General features: G+C 42.0%; 1 protein-coding gene and 1 long non-coding RNA gene across 2 annotated transcripts in view; one reads left to right on the top strand and one right to left on the bottom strand.

Annotated features, from left to right (window-relative positions):
* The window catches only part of LOC310703529, a 93885-nt gene that overhangs the window by 5382 nt on the left and 66239 nt on the right, over positions 1-22264 (bottom strand). Inside the window, exon 3 of the long non-coding RNA XR_014524225.1 lies at positions 4453-4539. This is a non-coding gene — a long non-coding RNA (uncharacterized lncRNA). The remainder of the gene's footprint in view (positions 1-4452; positions 4540-22264) is intronic.
* LGSN (lengsin, lens protein with glutamine synthetase domain) lies at positions 10698-21468 on the top strand. Its single transcript, XM_083495883.1, has 4 exons — positions 10698-10739; positions 13908-14853; positions 16803-16969; positions 19844-21468. Exons 1-4 carry the CDS (start codon positions 10713-10715, stop codon positions 21041-21043), a joined length of 2340 nt encoding a protein of 779 aa, XP_083352009.1. The 5' UTR covers positions 10698-10712; the 3' UTR covers positions 21044-21468.

The following is a 22264-nucleotide window of genomic DNA, read 5'->3' as shown; positions in this document are numbered from 1 at the left end:
TATTCTTAGGTTAGTAGGTATGAGATTTCAGCCTAACATTTCAGCCTTAAATTGGTGTCATCCCCCCCCCCACATTATGTTTTTATTGTAATTTTACTGGTGTTAGCTGCCCTGAGGAGGAGGGTGGGGTATAAATAAATAAATTATTATTATTATTATTATTATTATTATTATTATTATTATTATTATTATATTATTATTATTATTATTATTATTATTATTATTATTATTATTATTACAGTGTAATCTGTGTATGTATACCCAGAAATAAGTTCCACAAAGTTCAGTGGAACTTATTCCCAAGTAAGTGTGTCTAGGATTATAGCCTAAATTCCTATACATCCATGAGGTGCAGATCAGAACTGTTCATACAGGATTTTGCAAATACCAAATTCCTTAAGCATCCCCTGCTCCAGATTCTGATATGCCAGAACTACTAGAAGAACATGAAGTGAACTTCTGAACATTACAGTGTTCTTTATCACACTGTGTGTTTCTTTACCCATGTTCCTTGCCAGCCAATGATGTTGAGGCAGGGACAGGACATTGCACAGCACAAATCATGTATTGTTTGAATTAGATACTACAAGGGGTGCAAATAAGTGGCAGCCCTGTGTCTCCTAAAACATCTAGACTGGTCCCTCCTGTACTTTACTAGGGTACTCAGCTGTGAAAATCAAAACAGTTGCATAGTTTTGTTTTTAATATCAAAAGCCCCCCACTTCACACCTCCACTACTCCTGCCAGTTCAGGAAGGAAACAAACCATAGGCTGGCTTCATGTTATGTGCAAACTAGGACTCGTGGTTTGTTTGTTTCCAAACAAAACTGTGTTCTTAACTTACCTCTCATGATTTGGTTTTGGGGGGAAAAGCACCTGTGCAGGTTTGCATGTAATGCTAATCCTTCCTCTGGTTTGTTTCCTGAGTGGAAGAGTTAAGTAAACCCAAGTTGATTTTTAACTATGGTTAGTGAGATATGTGAACAGGGCCAATGTTAACCGAGTTTTCATACATGAAGCTTAAAATTACCAGTTAAGCTTCTTGCAGCGCTAACAACCAGTTGTTATTTATGAGCAAGGGAGGCATTTGTAATCAAAATAAGCATTCTAACCAAGATAGGTTTCACATTTGCAATACAAAGCCCCTTCCTTGAATGAAGTGCCACCAGTTCATGAAATTGTTAACCTAGATGTTTGCTTTTGAAAACCACTTGGTAAGAATGGTATTTTTTACTTCCCTCCCCGCTTTCTCCTTCAGGAAGTAAGCAGAAGTAACTTTCTATTTTATCAGTTTTCCATTACACATGTTAAATTCATTTGCTCCCTCCCCTTCTTCACAGTTTTGTGAAAAGTCTCCCTTTCACTGTTCCCCCATGTCTCCATCTGATAACAGCAGGAGAAAATATCTGCCTCAGCAGATGACAGGTCTGACTCAATGTCCCCATTATCTTATGCCTCCATGACACCATTGCCAAATATAACTGCCCCCCGGTTATTTTCAATCGTCTGCTTATATGAAATGATGTTGTTTCACCCACCACCCACATATTGTATACAAGCCCTAGAGAGCAGATAATACTGTAATAGATGGACCAAGAACTTAGCTTAGCAACTTCATGTGTTCACGGGAAAGGACAGCTTGAGAGGCAATTCTACAGGTAATGGGAGACTTTCACAAACTTCTGCCAGTGGGGAATCCAAGGTGGTCTAGACAATCAGTTTATCTTAGACAAGTTACTGGCTTCTTTGTCCAAGGGCAAATCTGCTCTAGCTGCTTTTCCTAATAATCAGTACGAAGTAAAATGTCACATACTTTAGTAAATAATACAAAATAAATATGAGTACTGCAGGAGCATCATACAATAGAAACATTATGTAAAGTACTTGACCATGATAAGTAAATATGCTTATAGAAAATACTGTCAGGAGTGCATGCAGGAGCCAGGCCCTGTGACCGGTAGGGCTTTGCAGGACTGGGGCTTTCCTATGATTGTTCTGAAGAGGCAAGGCACGGCCGCACAGGTGAGGCCGATCGGTAACTCACAGCACCTGGTGGCAAGAGCCGGGAAGGGATATAAGGTCAGCGTTTCCGTTTGGCTCTTTGCCACAGCAACACGCTTCCTGCCTTTGGATTTTTGACTCCTTGCTTTCTGATCCTCGGACCCTTGACTTCTTGACTCCTGGCTCTCTGACCCTCAGACCCTTGGCTTCCTGACTCCCATTCCTGCTCCCACCCGCCATCTTGCCCCCGGTCCCGACGTCCTCAGCCGGGACTTCGACCGCCCAGAAACCGGATGGTGACAAATACACACATAGAGCAAGTAACAAAAGAGAAGCACAAATAAAGGTTGCTCAATATTTTAACGAACGACATTTGAACAATTTGAATGGAACAAGACAAAGGCCTGATTTGTACAAAAAATATATTAAAAAACCCAAAGGTAGTACTACAGGCCCAATTCCTGCTTTGTGTGGGATGGACCTGGCATCTTCAGGACACCCTCACCTGCAGAGCTTAGTGATCCGTTGGATATGTAAAGGATGATATGATCTTTCAGGTACCCTGGTTCCAAGTTGTATAGGGTTTTATACAACCAGAACCTTGAGCTTAGTTCTGTAGCTTATTGGCTTTAGTATACCACCTAGAGAAGTTATGAAGTTACAGATATAAATAATGTAAGGATAGTTGAGATTTTAAAACTTAATTTAACTAAAGTAAATTTGACATGACTAAACATTTCCCTTCAGCTAAGTACCCTCAGTTTCTGCCACAAGCACATCCAGTTCTTTTGACAAATACTTTAGTTGTAAAACTGTGCTTAGGCAATCAAAATATCTGAGGACTAACAGACTTGTTTTGACAATGTCTTTGCCTCTGCCCCCCTTGCCTTTTGGTGTAAGGGGTTACTGGGGCAAGACTTCTCTGTGGTGGTTAATCACAACAGATATTGTTAACAGACCACTGGCTGTCCTTTCATTGATCTTTAGCTATAATTAGCAACATGAGTCATATGGAAACTTTTGGCTGCCTTCCTCAAACTATTTATTTCAGTCGTCCTATTGATTTTAATGGCGGCTCTGTGGGATTTCACAACTCAACAAGGCTCCTGAACCCTCTATGCAATCTGAACCAAAGCCATCCGAGAATGGAAGTGACTGGCAACTTACTCTCCCTCTCAGTTGATGTTTAACTCAACCAAGGACCATGCTTCTTCCATGCTCCAGCACTGCAGTCAGTTGATATCTTAACACAGAACCTTGACATTTTGCAGAAAGTCTTAGAGAACAAGGATGTGACAAGGCTGAAGGACACTCATGTAGAGACTGACATGCATACATATAAAAACTATTTAACATGTGTGTTTTTTAAAAAAACAACAGGCACCTTGTTACACTCCTGCTGTGCTTTGGATCCCTCACCCACTGATATCTCCTTTCTGGTCCTCTGCTACCTGAAACTTTGGCAAAACATGGAAGCTGGGGAAAAGGGGAAGTATTTGGGATTATGGCTGACAACTAAGAACCTCAATCTATTCCAATATAATTATGTTCAAGCATGGAAAGAAGTTAAAAAGGACTTGGAAATATGGAGGGAAATGACATTGTCCATGTTGGGAAGGATTTTTGCCATAAATATGAATGTTTTACCTAAGATGTTGTTTTTATTTCAAACAGCTCCAATAATTAGCAATACAGGCTGCTTTAAAGAATGGCAGAAAGATATGTCTAGGTTTATCTGGCAAGGGAAGAAACCCAGAATAAAATATAAAATATTAATAGATGCTAATGAGAGAGGGGGCTTCACATGGCCAGATTTCCATTTATATTACGAACCAGCATGTTTATGTTGGTTAAAAGAGTGGATAAGGTTGGAAAACACTCAGTTACTAGATTTGGAAGGCACACTCTAGGAGGCTGAGGCAGGCAAGAACCCGCAGCCCAGGTGGGGCTCGCTACCTCGGGGAGGAGGTGAGGGTCACATGCCTCATCAAGCCCAGATGCTGCAATCAACATGCAAGGCATAAGGGGAAGCAAATTTGGATAGGCCATTTGGCCAGGCATCAATTACTCAGTTTGGGTGGCAGCACAGAAAGCTGGGTTTGTGTCACAAAATGGCACAAAACCAACACACCACTTTGACACTGGTATGGAGACAATTGGGCAAGGTTGGATTTTTTGGCAGTAAGTAGTGATGCAGATTTGCCCTGCCAGTTACTTGGTTTGAGGGGTGGCAGGGCAGCACAAAACGTGGAGTTCACAGTGCAAAATGGCACAAAACTAGCCCAAAACTTTGGCATCAGTTTGGTGGTAGCCGGAATTTCAGGGGCACATGTTAATGAAGCTCAACCCCCAGCTGAAATGTATGAGAACTATGCAAAGTGCTGTAGCAATATTGCTTGTGCAGCTTATGACAAAAGAGTTGACTAATAGCTCTTTCCACATGAATCTTACTTTTTGCTGGTAGCTTTCCATTTCAAACTCTCTCATCCCCAGTAACAGGCAAAGAGGTAAAGCGGCATTCCATCTACCCTGAGAGAACTGTAAAATAATGACTCTTTTAATTTTACTCTACAATCATTAAGACAGCATTCCTATACACACTTATCTTGATGTCCCATTAAACCTAGGGGAACTTACTTCTGAATAGACATGTTTAAGGTTGTGCAGCATAAAAAATATTTATCTATATTTTAGAAGATTGATGATGCTGTTCAATAACATTAAAAATTCATCAGAAAATGGCAATAAAATCACCACACTTTAAAAACATGTACACATTATAAAAATAAACAAAATATAGAAAAAAAACCAACCATTTTCAAAACAAAGGATTATGTGTTTGAGTAGACTTTTCTAAAAAAAAAAAAAGTTTTTAGTAGGCATTAAAAGCAGTAAAATGAAGCCATTTGCCTAATCTAAACAGGCAAGAATAGGGGCTGCCACACTAAAGGATCCTCGCAAGTGCAAAATGAACATGATGTGTCACTTGCAAAAGTGCCAGTTCTTCAGACTGAAGCTTGTGGAAGCAATTCCTTTGGAGTAAGGTGAAGGTAGAAGTAAAGGACCCCTGGACTGTTAAGTCCAGGCTGTGGGGTGCGGCGCTCATCTCACTTTTCAGACCACTTGCGTTGGTAGTGTGCATTTAGGGGCAAGAGGGAAACACAGGAAGAGATGCCCTGTTGAATTGTGTGAAGTGGTGCATATTCCCTCTTAAGCTATTTCTTCACTTGCGTGTTGCTGTGCCCATCTATGTTGGTATGACAATGCAGGAATGAGTGGGAGGGATTGTGGTTGTCTGTGCACTTGTGAATGTTAATGAGAATAAAGGATTACAATGAAAATGGTTCACTTTTTTTAAAAAGGTAGACAACACCACTGTTAATATTAACTTTCTCTAGGGGGAAAATCATAATCTTCATATTATATTATAAAGTTAATAATTTAGCAAAAAGATTGTATTGTTGTGACAAATAATCGCACCGATAACAGCATGGGTATCTATTCTGTAAGAATTGTAATTATTATTGTTGTAATTATTGTACAGTGGTGCCTCGCAAGACGAAATTAATTCGTTCCACGAATTTTTTCATCTAGCGAATTTTTCATCTTGCGAAGCACGGTTTCCCATAGGAATGCATTGAAAATCAATTAATGCGTTCCTATGGTCAAAAAAAGTCCAAACAAAGCCAAATTTGGTACAACAAGAGTTTATTAAGTGCTCTTTAAAGTCACACATACTGTAAAGAGCATTTCAAAATTCAAACCCAGAATTTTTTTAAAAAAACAGCAGAGTGGCCCAATGGTCACAGAAAATCATAAAAATGCAGAAAAAAACACACAAGCTTCCAGATTCTTGCAAACCCCTTCCCAACACCAAGTCCTTGAATTCCAAACACCCCAACCCAAAATCCAACCCCCCCCAAAAAAAAGTTTTAAAAGCTTAACTTACCAAATGGCTGCAAAAGAAGTTTTGGAAAAGCTTCAAAAATCACCAAAGTCTTTAAAAACCTCAAAAAAGGCTACTATGTACACTGCGTTCTGTGAGTTGCTCCTCGAAGTCAAGTCGCAACTGTATTAACGGTGTTAAGAAAAAGGAAACAAACTTGCAAGACGTTTTCATCTTGCGAAGCAAGCCCATAGGGAAATTCGTCTTGCGAAGCAGCTCAAAAACGGAAAACCCTTTCGTCTAGCGAGTTTTCCGTCTTGCGAGGCATTCGTCTTGCGGGGCACCACTGTAATAGAATATTGGGGGGGGGGGACTTACAGTTGGCTCAAGAGCAGTATACATTTAAAGCACAGTTAAGGCACATCACGGGACATGGGTGACACTGTGGTCTAAACCACAGACCCTAAGGCTTGCCTATCAGAAGGTCGGCGGTTTGAATCCCCGCAATGGGGTGAGCTCCCATTGCTCGGTCCCAGCTCCTGCCAACCTAGCAGTTTGAAAGTACGTCAAAGTGCAAGTAGATAAATAGGTACTGCTGTGGCGGGAAGGTAAACAGCATTTCCATGTGCTGTTCTGGTTTCGCCAGAAGTGGCTTAGTCATGCTGGCCACATGACCCGGAATAACTGTCTGCGGACAAACGCCATCTCCCTCAGTCGGTAAAGCGACATGTGAGCTGCAACCCCAGAGTCTTTTGCAACTGGACTTAACTGTCAGGGGTCCTTTTTACCTTTACCTTAAGGCACATCACTCCCCCCCCCCCGCAAGAATCCTGAGAACTGTGGCTTATTAAAAGTTCTGGGAATTGTAGCTCTGTGTGTGGAGTAAACCACACTACCCAGAATTATACAAGGGAAGCCATGTGCTTTAAATATATGGAAGCACCTTCAGTGGTCTATGCCTTTGTTAGAGCAGGCTTTTTCTGAGGCTGTTTATGATGAAACCCATCTGGTCACTTTTAGCTTATAGTTTCAAACTTTTTCCTAAGGAGCTAGGATCCACCTGCGACATTCATTTTAGTCCAGAAGCACATCATTTTATCTCATGGAGCTGCATCAGTTGTCCAGGGAAAAAAAAAGAGTCAAGGTGCAATTATGAGAGGCCACCATGAACCTGATCATTATGTGAATCATAAAAGATTCCTTGCTTTTGCTTTAAAGTGCAAAATCCAAACATTTTGGATGTGAACATTTAAGCTGTGCAAATGGTGCCACCTACTGTATTGCAAAGCACACAACACATTATTATTTTGTACAGGAGAGGGTTCTTTTGTTCAGTTTGTTAGCATGCATTCCGTTGTTATTCCTCAAACCTCATAAATACATACAGCGGTACCTTGGTTTTCGAACATAATCTGTTCCGGAAGATCGTTCGATTTCTGAAACGTTCGAAAACTGAGGATCAAAGGGCTGTTGGCAATTTCAATGGGGAAAAATGAGAAATGTGCCTTGGAAGCTGTTCGAGTTCCAAAAAACATTCGAAAACAGAAGCATTCACTTCCAGGTTTTTGGTGTTCGTCTTCCGAAATGTTTGGCAGCTGAGACGTTTGAAAACTGAGGTTCCACTGTACTTTACTGGCAATGAAACCTGGCTTCAGATCAGTCCGCAGTTCGATGCTACCCGCTTCTTTATTGTGCTTTTAACAACAGCTTCATTTACAGATAAAAAAAATTCCTTCCAGTAGCACCTTAAAGACCAACTAAGTTAGTTCTTGGTATGAGCTTTCGTGTGCATGTGTAAATTCACTTAGAAAGAAGATGCCTGGAGTATGTGAGGGACTGAACTTTGCTGTGGAAAGTTCAACATTCCCCCCCCCCCCAATTTTTTTTATTGGTTTTCACAACATTATAAACAAACAAACACATAGAACAAACCAACATGAATCATAGCCTTATTAAAAATTACACTTATTAATATTGTTAAGTGACTTCCTCGCTTCCCCTTGGTTGAATTTCATTGCATGTCCTTTTAGCGGTTTTCCAAATCACAGTTCTTAAAAAAAATTAACTTAAACATTAACATCCTTAGATCTTCACATTATGAAATTAAACATATTAATTCATCACTTAACTTAAATAAAATCATAAGCCAATTAAGTATCTGCAAGCTGTTTTCAGTTAATTTAACTTAACATATTTAACTAAGTAATCATTAAATTTGATGCAGTCTTCCTGATACTCCTCCTACAGTATCAGTATCTGGAAAGTTCATCATTAGCTCAGTCACCTCCCCATTGTTCCGTGCCCTGTATTTTCTGGGTAAGGGAAACACCAGCCCTTATAAATCCTTATAGTTAACAGCAGTGTTCTCTGGGTGCACACACACACACATTTCCCATGTTCCTAGTTCAGCCCTTTTACACTAAAGTGGAAAGTGGCACCAATGTTTTTGAATTATCAATTTTTTTTACAGTCTGGGGACTTCCAGATGACCTGTTTATTGAGTACTCATCCTGATTTGTTTTGTAGGGGGTTTAGATGAAGCTAGCTATTTAATGAGCTTTCATTCTGATTGGTTTCCAGGGAGGTTACATGGCAGTTGCATCAAAACCAATGTCTTGTTACCGCACACTTTCCAATGCTTTCTCCCCTAACCTCACTTTCCTTGTTGCTGAAATCCAGGTCTTTAAGGAAGCAGGTTTGTTGCGCATGACCTCCCAAACAACTATAATTGTGCAACCTTAATTTTCTGGTGTACGACTGAATGTCCCCCCACCCCCACCCAAAGAAGTGACACACTGGAAGCACCCTCAGTGATTTAAAGTTTGCACGGTAAGCAGGAGTGCATTCCATGAAGCCTTTAGCAGGGTCAGGATGCAATGCCGCAGAAATCTATACTGGTCAACATGCAGGTAGAAGAGGCCAAGGCTGCGTACACACCATAATGTTAAAACACAGCTAGGTTGTTCTTTTTTCTCTCAATTTGGATCAAAACTAGTTGAGGGGAAGAGGGGGAACCCATCAATATGCAGTATTTTATAAGAAACAGCAGGTTATAGAGTCGATATGGATTGTGGCAAATGTCATGTGTACATTCCTTTCCCAAACCAGTGGTGGGAGTGCATTGGATGAGGAATAAATGGGAATTTGTACAGAACATGGGGCCTTCTGAGTGCAATGAGTGTTTTCTATGTTTTAATATCCACTTTCTACCAGTGCTTCTGGCTTCCCTGTGATTGCTAAAGGCTCCTGCTGTTGATTTTGGAGCTACCGTCTGCCCCTCTAAAAGGCACCTGAACTGAAAGTTTGAGGATATGCCAATGTATTTGAATTAATCAGTTTCCATCTTAATATACTGCTTTAGTAATCAAGATCGGCAACATATTTAAATGCAATCAATAATTAGAAGGAACATGATTAAATAACTCAATGTTCTTTCATTTGTTTGACAAACCCAATGTTCATTCTAGCTCCATCCCTAAAATACTCTAGAGAAGTAATCTCTCTCCTCCTCCTCTCCCTCCCCCACTCCGCCTCATCTTTTTAAATGCATTCTGAAGTGATGCACAATAATTTAAAAACCTGTAAATTGTAATACAAGAAAGCTGCATTGTTCAGCATCTGATCAGATGTAGCAGCTGATATTGCAGCCCTGAACAAATGGGTTCTGGAATAACTTCTAATTTTAATAATTGGAAATTAGCTACCAGATTTTGAGCATTTTCTAGAAAGGCCTGTTGTGTTCCTGCAGGAGAATGAGGTGGTTGAATCAAGGGTGCTGAGAGACTCACAATCCCCCTCCCAATGCTACAATTTCTACAGTCGTCCCTCTTCATGGGGAAATCTGGGAATTTTAGGTCTGTGGGAGGTCTTCTACCAACTCTCAGCATTCTTAACAAACTACATCTCCCAGAAGAACAGTGCGAATGTGGCCTATGGATCATTAATTTCAGGGGGAATATTCTGAGTGTGACTTAACTGGATATAACCCCAAATGTTTAGATGGTTGCGCTCTCATGCCTTATCCAACCCACACTCTAAAATTTTATATGTTAACACAAAGTGGATATTACTATCTGAGCAGACTGGCTTTCCCGCTTGCAACTGCAATGACTGTGAAGCAAACAGAAACCAGTGTTAGCCCCCAAAGGGTTGTGCTCGGCTGTTCAGCTTTGTCTCTTGCCCTGCTGAGTCAGTTTAACGAAACATGCAGAACCCAAATGCCCATTGAGCAACATGCTTTCTATCCCTTCCCATCCTGACCTACAACAATGCAGGCAAAGGCATGTACAATACGAATTTGTTCATTCAGCAAGATTCTGAACCCTTTTCACAAAGAGCCGAGAGAAACAATGGCCACCGACATCTAGCATGTGTCACACAGGGCTGATTCTATTTGGTTCTGCACACTTTCTTGCTGTGTTGGGTTCAACAGCACTTTGCTGTTGGAATGGCCCTAAGAATTGCATTAATAGGTTCGGTTTCAGAATAGCAACAAAATAATTACATCATACAAAACAAAAAGCTTGTGGAAAAAATAGTTGAACAAAACTGTTTTATGCTTTCTTTGTCATGTGTTTCCCGGCAGCTGGTTGGCTACAAACATACATTTTCTCTCTAAACTATTCCAGCAAAGCACCCTCCTGGTTGCAACCCTTTCTATGGCTTCTTTCCCCCAGTTGATCATTGGCCCGGAAGAGAGGAGCTTCTGGAAATTCTGTGCTAGCTCATGTTTGTTGCAGATAGGTCCATTGTAGACACCTCCATAAATACTGGGCACATTTCCTTAGCCATATTGAATGAGAGCTGGAACCAAAATGTGCAGGAGATGGACAAAGAAGATGCCAATGGCCAGGTAAAACATATGTGTGTTGTGAATGATGTAAACAAAACATGCTAGGTGCATGCTTTGCTTATGAATGGTGGTGAGGAAAAAGAATCTCTATTGCATTGTTTGGTGAAAAATAGTGCATTGGAAATATTGGGATGTAACCTTAATAAGTCAGCAAGCAAACAAGCAAACAAATAAACAAGCAGAAGACTGATTTCAAGAAATTAGACTGAGCATGCAGTGTTAGGTAAGAACTTAATCAGTCATAAACCATCGCTTTATGTCTTGGATCTGGAACTGCTAGACAGGCAAAGTTTGGGGTGTTTGATGCACTGTGTGCTTAGCAAGCAGCAGCATTTTCCCTTTGAAGTTAGATGTTGAGCTAAAAGCCTCCCAAGTCAGCTAATTGTCTGCACTAAGCTGAAAGGTTAACTATTTGTGTGCAGCACACATGTCAGGAAGGGAATTCAATTAAATCAACCCTGTCTGTGCTTCAGTGGACAAATCTAAGGCATAAGCCATCAACAGGGCTGTCTTAAGCATATCCAGCACCGAGGTGCAAAGCTCCGTCCGGTGGCCCCCCCATTTCCCAGAGTTTTTTTAGGGAGGACAGCACTGCTGGTGGGGCTGGAGGAGGCAGGCAGCAGCTGGAGGGCGGCTCCTCCGGTGGGGAAGAGGCAGAGGCTGGATGCGGTGCCTCCCAGCTCAGCTGGTCGCTTCGTGCTGCTGTGCCCACAGCAGACAGAGGCTCCGGGAGCGATGCTGCTTCGGCGTGGCATGGCGGAGGCGGGCGAGAGCGGCGAGCTGATGCTGGGAGGTGCCACGTCCAGCCTCCGCCTCTTCCCTGGTGCCCTCCAGAACTTGGCGCCCCGCGCCACTAGCCTCTATGGGTAAGACGCCCCTGGCCATCAGCTTCTAATGATCTGAGTGAGGGAGAGATGAAGCAGTTGCTAATCTTTTCTACAGGGCCTTAAAATGCTGGATTGTACCCCCAACCTGTGCTGTATTAGAAAGAAAAAAAATTCTCAGCAACAATTAAGATTGCCATCCACACAGACAATCTGTGTGGATCTGTCATGGAATTCTACTCAATATTGAGCCAGAGCAGAACTCCAATGTATAGCTAGCAAAAACTTAAACACGTTGCAGGATCCCCCCAAAATAGACCAGAGGCAATTGTATTTCATCCAGCAGAGCTTTACTGCTACTGAAGGCAAATAATAATAATAATAATAATAATAATAATAATAATAATAATACGTAATAATACATTATTTATACCCTGTCCATCTGGCTGGGCCTCCCCAGCCACTCTGGGCGGCTTCCAAAAAAACATTAAAATACTGTACATCAAACATTAAAAGTTTCCCTAAACAGGGCATAATAGCATAATAGTCACAAATCAGGCACATTCAGGATTTCCACTGTCCATAAGAAATCCAGTTGCAGCAGACTTAACTTAAACTTGCAATAACTTAACCCACACTTTTGTGTATTGCATACAAGAAGTCAAAATGCTAAAACTCAAACTTGGTTTAAAAAAAAGAAAATGTGGGGTGTCTTAGAGTCCTAAGGGAAGATGGGGTATGTGGGCCACAGCTTAGCCACCCCAGTCTTCCACGACAGAACTTTGGCACCACAACTTGCTGCCCTGTGGAGCAGCTTAGCATCAGATCATTCTAAACTCTCTGAAACACACACACCCCTCTCAAACCATACATTGTCAATGCCCAGTATTCTCATCTCTTAAATCCTTTGCTTTCCAGTGTTTTTAGAGAAGGTAAAACTATCTTTCTTGTAATTCTTCTCTCTCTCTCTCTCTCTCTCTCTCTCTCTCTCTCTCTCTCTCTCTCTCTCTCTCTCTCTCTTTTCCTGAAGATCTCACTAGGGAGAGATGAAATATTGATGAATGTTTTCCATTCATACTTTGTATAATTTAGTTTTTTCTTCATGCTCAGCTGTGGGAACTCCGCTTCCTTTCTGATAGGAAGAACTTAATTGAGACTTTGGGATGGAGTGAACAATTAGCTGTTTGGTATACAGAATGCAGGATTACTTAAAGACTCAAGAAGACAATGTTTTTAAGAAAATACCTTTTGGACAAGCAAATTTTCCTAACAGACCTCCTTTATCAAGAAATGATTGGAGACTTAATTATAATAAGAGGAAGCCTTCCATCAGCTTTGGCTGGTGGCCCAACTGCGCCCTTATCTGGACAGGGATAGCCTAACTACGGTTGTTGTTGCTCTGGTAACCTCTAGGTTAGATTACTCCAATGCATCATATGTAGGGCTGCCTCTGAAGACGGCTCAGAAACTTCAGCTGGTGCAGAATTCAGCAGCCAGGTTGCTTACTGGGACAAGACAGTTTGAGCAAATTACACCGACCCTGGCCTGCCAATTAGTTTCTGGGCCTAATTCAAAGTGCTGGTTTTGACCTATAAAGCCTTAAATGGCTCAGGACCACAATACCTCAAGGACTGCCTCTTTCCAAATGAACCTACCCGGACCCTGAGATTGTCCTCTGAGACCCTTCTTTGTGTGCCTCCTCCATGAGAGGTCTGGAGGGTGGCAATTGGAGAACGGGTCCTTTCTGCAGTGTCTCCCTCTTTGTGGAATGCTCTCCCCTGGGACGTTTGGTTCATGATACATCTTTAGATGCCAGGCGAAAACGTTTCTTTTTAAGCAGGCCTTTGGTTGATTGACATCCAATGTCCTTTTAAATGTGTTGTGGAATGGGGATTATTGGTTTGTTCCTGTTCTTATTTTTGTTATGTATTTTGTGGTTTTCTAATATTGTAATTTTATGTTGTGAACTGCCCTGAGATCTATGGGTATAGAGCAGTATACAAATAGTAATAATAATAGCAATAATAATTAAGGCAGGTCCCTGGATGTCCTGCTTTCTTGTCTGACTGGTGCTAGATTGCCCACAACCTGTCAGATTAAGGATAAGAAAACAAGATGAGATATATCTATATATTGGATTCTATTAAACATTTAACAGAAGAGCAAGTTTTGATTAGGTTGTGGTCTAAATCCCCTTGCAGTGTGGATGTTACAGTGTGCATTGGGCCTGGTTTATGGAATGTATCAATTCCGTAAGTATGTCAAATGTATAAAGTGTGAATTAAAGAGGGCTGCATATTTCATTCGATCAGAGCATATTGTTTATATTTGCTGATGATTGCAGAGCACTGCCGGAAATGAAACTGAGGAAGTTGATGGCAACTGCATGTGTGGATTAAGAAGAAAAAGAGGAGTCAAAGTCACTGGGAAGCAGAACCTTACAGCAGGATGTGAAACTATGGACACTTCTCACCCTGGAAACACTTCTGATTCTCTCTCTCATCAAAGAAAGCTTGCTCACCTCAAGCTATGTACAGACGAACTTCTTCAGAAACCACCAGGCTTCCCAGCAATGCAGGAAGCAGATGAGAGCCCTCCCAAATATTGTCATACAACAGAAGACCCACAGCAGGGCAGAGAGGAACCTCACAAAAGCAGCCCAGAAGCTCATGGGGCAATAGAAAATTTCAGCAATGAAGACCATGCACTGAAAACAGATTTAGATGGCAAAGAAGAGAAAGTTGTGTGTCTAAATACAGCGAAAATCAGGGAGTATGCAAAAACACCAGGAAATGATAAAGAGAAACCTGACACAGCAGAGAAGGAGTGGAAGTTCCACATGACTGAGAAAAAGGACATGGACCATCATGCAGCAACCCAGGAAAAAGATGAAAGCAAAGTCTCTTTAGCTTTGGGCTCTGGAATTTCCAAAGAAACTTTGCAAGAGTTGAAAAACCTGTTGAGAGAAAGCCCGGTGCTGAGTACCAGGGTTAGGAACAGTGGCAAACCCAGAAGTCCCTCTTCCCATACACTTCCGCTGAAGTCTAGTGATAATCAAAGGAGCTACATGGAAATGTTTCACCCTCATTTAAGAGGAGGTGATCAGAAAGTCCTCTCTGGGCGCAAGCCAGGAGCAGGGCTAACAGGGAAGCCACCCCTGCTGCACAGCTCTGCTGGGTTGGATAAGCAGCCATCCGAAAGTGAAGATATGGATCATTCTCCTGGGAGACAACAGACACATTCCCCCAATGCAGGCAGTGCTTCAGAAGCTAAATTTGAGCCCACATCTGGTAAGGAAGTTAAGACTTTGCCTGCAGCACACCATATAGGGATGGGAGTCTTCCCAGTTAAACAGAAGTGTTGCCTTGTCTTGTTTTTATTGATAACACAGACTTGTGTGGTTTATGGTATACAAGGACATTGTGCATCAAAAAGGTGTGTGCGTGTGTGTGTATAAATGCCGCAAGTGGGAGGGTCAGAGGAGCCCATTCAAACTCAGTAATTAGGGCTCGGCAGGGGAGAGGAAGGTGGGTGCCTGTGTTGTGTCATTATCAGTGCCTCCCCCCCCTCGATGATTTTTACCAAAAGATAAATGCTTGCTTCCACTCCACCCCCCACCTCAGCAAAAAAATGTCATTTTTGGTAGCTCCAATAAGGAGAGCAGCCAGAAGTATCATGAAAGCATGAACTCTGAGGGGGGGAAAGCTGCAGGATAGCTCTTGAAAAACACGGACACCATGGAGATATCCCCTACTCCAGGCATAGGCAAACTCGGCCCTCCAGATGTTTTTGGCCTACCACTCCCATGAACCCCAGCTAGCAGGACCAGTGGTCAGGGATGATGGGAATCCTTTGATTACTAGTCCAAAACATCTGGAGGGCCAAGTTTGCCTATGCCTTCTCTGCTCTAATGGGAGGGGGCACAGGAAGGCTCCAACCCAGATTGTCTCCAGTGAGTTTCATGGCTGAGTGAGAAATTGAACCCAAGCCTCTCAGGTCCTGGCCCAGCTCTCTAACCACTATACCACACTGGAATGAGCAGAACTTTCCTGAGCAGAACTTCTTAAAGCTAATTTTAATGTAATGCATGTAGAGGTTTTCCCTGAACAGGCTCCTTCAGATTCACTCAATCCATTGCTTTCTGCCTTGGGTGTTCCATGCAGAAAGTGAGGCTATAAACTGTAATAATAAATACATCATTTAATAGAGAACCAGGGCTGTGGCAAGCTCTTCACCTGCACGTCACCTGGCTAACATTATTGAAACTTAATAAAGGCCCATGAAATTCCTAAAGAAATATTGCCTGAGCAGGAACCCTGCAAATTCACTTTGGATTGCATGTGGATTAGGCAAAATTTGGAGACAGTTTTAATTGGCTCCAAAGTAGCACGTATCAATCATGCGGAACTAATCTGAATAAATGAGTCCAACAAATGATTGAATCTGTGGCCACCCGGAATCCAGAAAGCTAGATTTTTGCATCTTATCCAAACTATATCATAATTAGACCCCTTCAGACAACTGGTTGCATTTGCTTCCGGCAGTTTAGTGACTACAACTGTTAATAATGAGTGAAAAACCAGCTGTCTGAGAGCAGCAGAGGCCTGTTTGAAATCTGTGGGGCTCTGGCGGGGGGTGCATTCAGCTAGATTTTTCTCAGGGTAGCCCCATTAAAATGAATGAACGTGACTAAGCTAGGTCCATTAATTTCAATAGGCTTACTCTGAGTAAACTTCAGTTGATTACCACCTAAAATGTTTCACCATTTATACGTTGCATATGCACAGACGTTATCTAGGTGTATTGCTAAGTTATTATTTGCAAAGTGTATCTTGTTGAGCCTTAAGACATGCTGCTCCAGAGGCTTTTCTGCTTCAAACCATTAGAATCAAGATGCTTACGTATACAGTCGTACCTCTGGTTACGAACGCTTCTGGTTACGAACGCTTCAGGTTACAAGCTCCGCTAACCCGGAAGTAGCTGCTCCTGGATGCGAACGGAAATCGCTCGCTGGAGGCGCACGTGCAGCGGGAGACCCTATTAGCGAAAGCATGCCTCAGGATAAGAACAGTTTCAGCTTAAGAACGGACCTCTGAAACGAATTACGTTAGTAACCAGAGGTACCACTATACTGATCTTTGCGTGGGATCGCGCGCTGCATTGAAAAGATATACCAGCGTGGACATGTTGATGGCAAATATTTAAATTTTGACCTGATCAAGTGTATTTTCATTTTTAGAACACAGCAGAGATCCCAGTGTAAAGAGCATTCCCCTTCACTTGGTCTCTGAGATTGAGCGCATTAAAGAACAGATGTCCAGAGACAATATACGTTTTGTCAGGTTTGAAGCAGCCGACCTTCATGGCGTGTCAAGATCAAAGAGCATCCCGTCTCGTTTTTTCCGGGTACGTTTATCCATCCCCTGTAGCAAGTCTTCTTCTGTGTTCCCAGGCCATGAAGAGACAACCTGCTATGCCACAGACCTTTGCCATGTACAATACAATTCCAGTTTACACAACATATATTTCCTCCTTTGTTCATTGGTACCCCATAAGGCTTATTTCATCTTCTCCCTGCTGCCCCCCTGCCAAAGCGGTCATTCCTTAGCCCTGAAGAAATGCAAATCTAATTAAGAGAACTTGTCAGTGTTGATTCTTTACACACCCAAGACTCGCCTTCCCCCAGATTTATCTTTCTTTTTCTAAACATTTGCAACATGCACAACGATCCTGTTTTATTTGACATTGGCAAATTGCAGGAGGAGGCCAAGAGCAAATTACAAAAGGCACTGAAGTGATAGCATGGGAATCATTCTAGTTTGGAAGTATTCCCTTTTCAGCGATTAAATCAGATAAGAAAATACTGTTGTATGCATGACAGCTTAATAATAATATTAGTGATGCTGGTGTTCCAATAAATATGAGTCATATTATGAAGCATTTGGTAGCATCTGTATAGAAAGTAGTGACCTCTAAGGGCCTTTTGGTGTATTGTTTATGTGATACTCAGCATGGATGGTTTATATGCTGCATTTTAGCTATAACCGTGTCATGAATATTTCAGGTTCCATTGAGTGAAAATATATACTGGCATTACTGGAAATCTAGTAAAACCTTGCTTTCATTCTAAACTTCTTTGAAGCCCCAAAGGCAATTTTCTCTTAATTTTGTCCTTAGATCTTGCTGTAGTTTTGAAGCTATGGGCTCAGATCCAGTTTTCTTTCACTGATGTTATTTAGGCATTAGCAGAAATGAACTCTCTTCCAGGGAATTTAATGCTCTTGAAAGGCGATGGGGTAATGGGACCATCTTTTCACCCATCACTCAATTCAAAGTGCAGGGAGCCAGGCTCACCCTTTTCAAATTAATCTGAACTTGTCTGATATATCCCCAACCCAAGCTCAAATTAAAGTAGAAGTGAAAGTGTAAATCATCTGATGTTCTTCAAAATAGAATAAAAAATAAGTTGGAATGTAAGATGAGCACAGGTGTGCAGGACTAGGTCTAACCACATGTACAATATTACAGGTTACTGACATAGGATGCTGTTGGATTCTTGGAAGGAGCTTTTGATCCATCGTATGCCTCTGCTAATAGAGAGAGGAGGCAGTTATTAGGAAATCTATTCCCCCTTTGCAGAACCAAAGGACTAGTTGATTGCCTGCCTCCCATCCAGGTGGTTCTGTTTCTACCTGCACATTTCTATACTTGATTGTTGGACTGCTGCACGTCTTCTTATCTTTCTGCTTTCATTTATTGTCACATTGGCAAGTTGTTTGATGGGTTTGGGGTGCTTTTCAAACATGTTTCAATTCCCCCCTCTTTCAGGTTATGACCTCTTTCATTCCCCTCAAGTGTTGGGGGACCTCCCAGAACAGGGTGGAATGTGGGGTGGGGGCCTGTAAGGGGAATAACAAATAAGATAAATCACCTCCCCTCTTCTCCCATTTGTGAAGGTGTCTGCAGGATCACGAGCCCTTCCCTGAAACCAAGGGAACCAGTTGGATTCCACCTATTGTCGGGTTGGCCAATGTCACCTGTTAACAAATTTGTTGGATTTTTTTGTTCCAATTACCGTATTTTTTGCTCTATAAGACTCACTTTCCTCCTCCTAAAAAGTAAGGGGAAATGTGTGTGCGTCTTATGGAGTGAATGCAGGCTGCGCAGCTATCCCAGAAGCCAGAACAGCAAGAGGGATTGCTGCTTTCACTGCACAGCGATCCCTCTTGCTGTTCTGGTTTCTGAGATTCAGAAGATTTTTTTTTCTTGTTTTCCTCCTCCAAAAACTAGGTGCGTCTTGTGGTCTGGTGCGTCTTATAGAGCGAAAAATACGGTACCTGTGAACCTTGGAGCAGATGTTTTCTGTTGCAATCACACACACACACGCTTGTATGTAAGGAAACTAACCTTGTAGATATGGAAAATAGATACTTGGATAGAAAAGTTCCCAGTTCTAGTCTAGCTAACTAGTCTATAGTAGAACAAGGAAGCCATGAGGTCCAAGAGGGAAGTGTGAGAAGTAGGAAGAAGTTGTAAACAGGGTGCAACCTGAGACGCAGCTGGTTGCTAACCTTTCACAGAGGAAGTTCACTGAAGAGTTAGTGAACTATACCACAATCCAGAGAACCACACAACCAAAATGCTCACTGGGCCTTTTTATTTCCCAACCCTCTTGGCAACCTCCAGTGTTTGTGCCTGTTCAAAGAAAAGATGCTAGAGGTCCCACTGGACACTTAGAAATCTTTCGATACCGTATATCTCTCATGAGATACAGTGCATAACTCCCTTATGGAACAAGTTGCTGACACCCCTGCTTTGGAAGTGCGGCCCCTTACATATCACCAAGAAAGAGGAAGTCCATCATCAGAATTAAAAGGGCAAAAGAAGACGCATATTAGCATAAAATTTGCATGTGTTAATTTATATTTATAGATTCAAATTTAGAAATATACTATAGCTGAACTGGAAATAATCTCAGTTTAATGGAAAAGATTCTGTGTCTGCTCAGTCTGCTGTCCTGGTTCTTTTAATTGTTGATGGGCTGCTTCAGGGCTCTTGCTCTCCCTTCTTAGGATTCTGTATCTTTGAAATGATCTTGCATCAGACAGCCCTTCAGATAAAGGACTATCCTCTGTAAAATCAGACACACAGCTACCCTTGCGCAGAATTTGAACTCAAACAGGCATAGCATTTCTCACTGTTGTAATCATAATTGTACCTTATAATTGCAGTGTTAAAGTGACTACAGCGCAATCCTAAAAGTTTCTTCCCTCTGTTTAGGCCAAAGCAATCCATGGTGTTGCCATGCCCAGAGGTTACCTTGAACTGACTCTGAATCCCAAGGATAATGAAATAAACCATATAAGCGCCAGCAATTTCAACTGCGACATAATCCTGAGTCCTGAATTATCAACGTTTCGGGTTTTGCCATGGACTGAAGACACTGCTAGAGTGATCTGCGATTCCTTCGCTGTAACTGGCAACCCTTTGTTGACTTCCCCCAGGCACATTGCCAAACAACAGCTGGGGCAACTCCAAGACCACGGCTTTGCCTTGCGTTCTGCCTTCACTTACGAGTTCTGCATTTATGGCATTGCCGAAATCATCAATTCAAAGGCAATCACTTTCCCCACTACAACCATGCTCAATAACCAAGACCAGTGTTTCATTCAGGAACTCATTGACGGGATGTATCACGCCGGGGCGAACATTGAGAGTTTCTCGTCTTCCACAGGACCTGGCCAAATGGAGATCTCTTTTCAGCCAGAGTTTGGCCTCAGTGCAGCTGACAGTGCCTTCACCTTCCGCACCGGCATTAAAGAAGTGGCCAAAAAGTACAATTACATTGCGAGCTTTTTCACCGAGAATGGATTTTGCAACTCGGGCATCCTCTCCCATAGCCTTTGGGATATCACTGGGGAGAATAATTTGTTTTCTTCTGGTTCCGGAGCCCCCGAGTTCACCGACATAGGGAAGAACTGGCTTGCTGGGTTATTGGTGCATTCCGCTGCTCTGAGCTGCTTGATGGCTCCAACCATCGGCTGCCGTAAACGCTACAACGTGTACCGCAAGGATTCCAAGGAGATGGTGTCTGTGAAGTGGGCATGGAATGATAACAGCTGTGCATTTAACGTCAAAAGTCATGGCGAGAAGGGAACTCGGATTGAAAGCAGGCTAGGTTCAGCAATGGCAAACCCTTACTTGGTTCTGTCTGCTACTATCGCTGCTGGTCTGGATGGCATAAGGAGAGGACTCAGTTTCCAGGAGGCATCAGAGGAGATCCAGAGCACTGCTCACTTCAAAGTTGCAACAATCCCACTGAAATTAGAAGATGCTCTCATTGCACTTCAGGAAGATGAGTGCATCCGGGAAGCCCTAGGTAACACCTTTGTTCGGTATTTCATCGCTATGAAACAGTATGAGATGGAAAATGAAGAGATGGACGTGGAAAGGAATAAATTTTTAGAATATTTTATCTAGCACAAGTGCATGACATTTTGAGAGCCACTGTAGTGTTATGGCTAAGAGCCTGAGCTATGGATCAATAAGTTTCCAGTTTGAATCCCATCTCTGCCATGAACTCACGGGGCAGTCTTAAGCAAACTGCTCTCTCTCAGCCTCAGTCCTCTCATCTGCAGCATGGGAAATAATAAAATTGACCTACCTTACAGAGTTGTTGTAAGGATCACACCCAGATAATGCAAATGCATTACTCTGAACACTTGTTAAATGCTATACAGAGTATTAGAATTGTTTATTGGTAGAAAGATTGGTTTCCATAGCTTTGTAGTAAATATAGATGCTCTTGAATAAGGCTTTTTCAGTTTCCAAAAGCTGGCGCATAGAGCACCCTGATTCCTTTGCCCCAGAGTTCTGTATATGTTTGGCATACTGAAAAAAACAAAGTTGGCATTGTACACACTTATTTCCTGGATTGTTTCCTTCAGTACCAGTTTTGCAGTAAAGTGCTGAACTGAAGTTGTGAAAAGCTCCAGCATGAAGATCAGTCACCAATAAAAAAGGTTGTAAATAATTCCAATGCTGTTTTCTTCAGCTTTGTATACAGCAACTGGGAACCATTCACATATAAGATAAAGTCTATCCAAGTGTAGCTCTGTTCGTCAGGGAGTGGTTTTATTTTAAGTTAAGTTCTAAAAGTTTTATACTTCTTAGAAGAATAATTGCTGAACTACGGCTTGGATCCTGAGTTCCATCTGGCAAACAGAAGGACTCATTCTAGACACATGGTGATGCAATACAGTGAAGGATGTCACTGGTGGATGTGATTCTTGCCACCCCCACCCTAGAGTTGAAAGGTACCCTAACAATCCGAAGCAGATTTTGGAGGTGGGCCTCACTGGGAAGGGGGAAACTGGAAAAAGCTGCATCTTTTTCCACCAGTGGGGTATGAATGAACCTTTGCTCACAGAATGCATGCATGCAGGGATTCAGAGAATTCTACTGGAAACAGAATTGGAAATTGCCACAATTTGCATGCTCATCCAAGGTCAGGAACAGAAATTGTGCAATTATCTATGCAATGTTCACAGAGATAGATAGATGATAGATAGATAGATGATAGATAGATAGATAGATGATAGATAGATAGATAGATAGATAGATAGATAGATGATAGATAGATAGATAGATAGATAGATAGATAGATAGATAGATAAAGGTAAAGGGATCCCTGACCGTTAG

The sequence above is a fragment of the Podarcis liolepis genome (assembly GCF_965112155.1).
Source record: "Podarcis liolepis genome assembly, chromosome: 3".
NCBI lineage: Eukaryota > Metazoa > Chordata > Lepidosauria > Squamata > Lacertidae > Podarcis > Podarcis liolepis.
The sequence above is the reverse complement of the archived record's forward strand: the minus strand, read 5'-3'. Positions and strand labels throughout refer to the sequence as shown.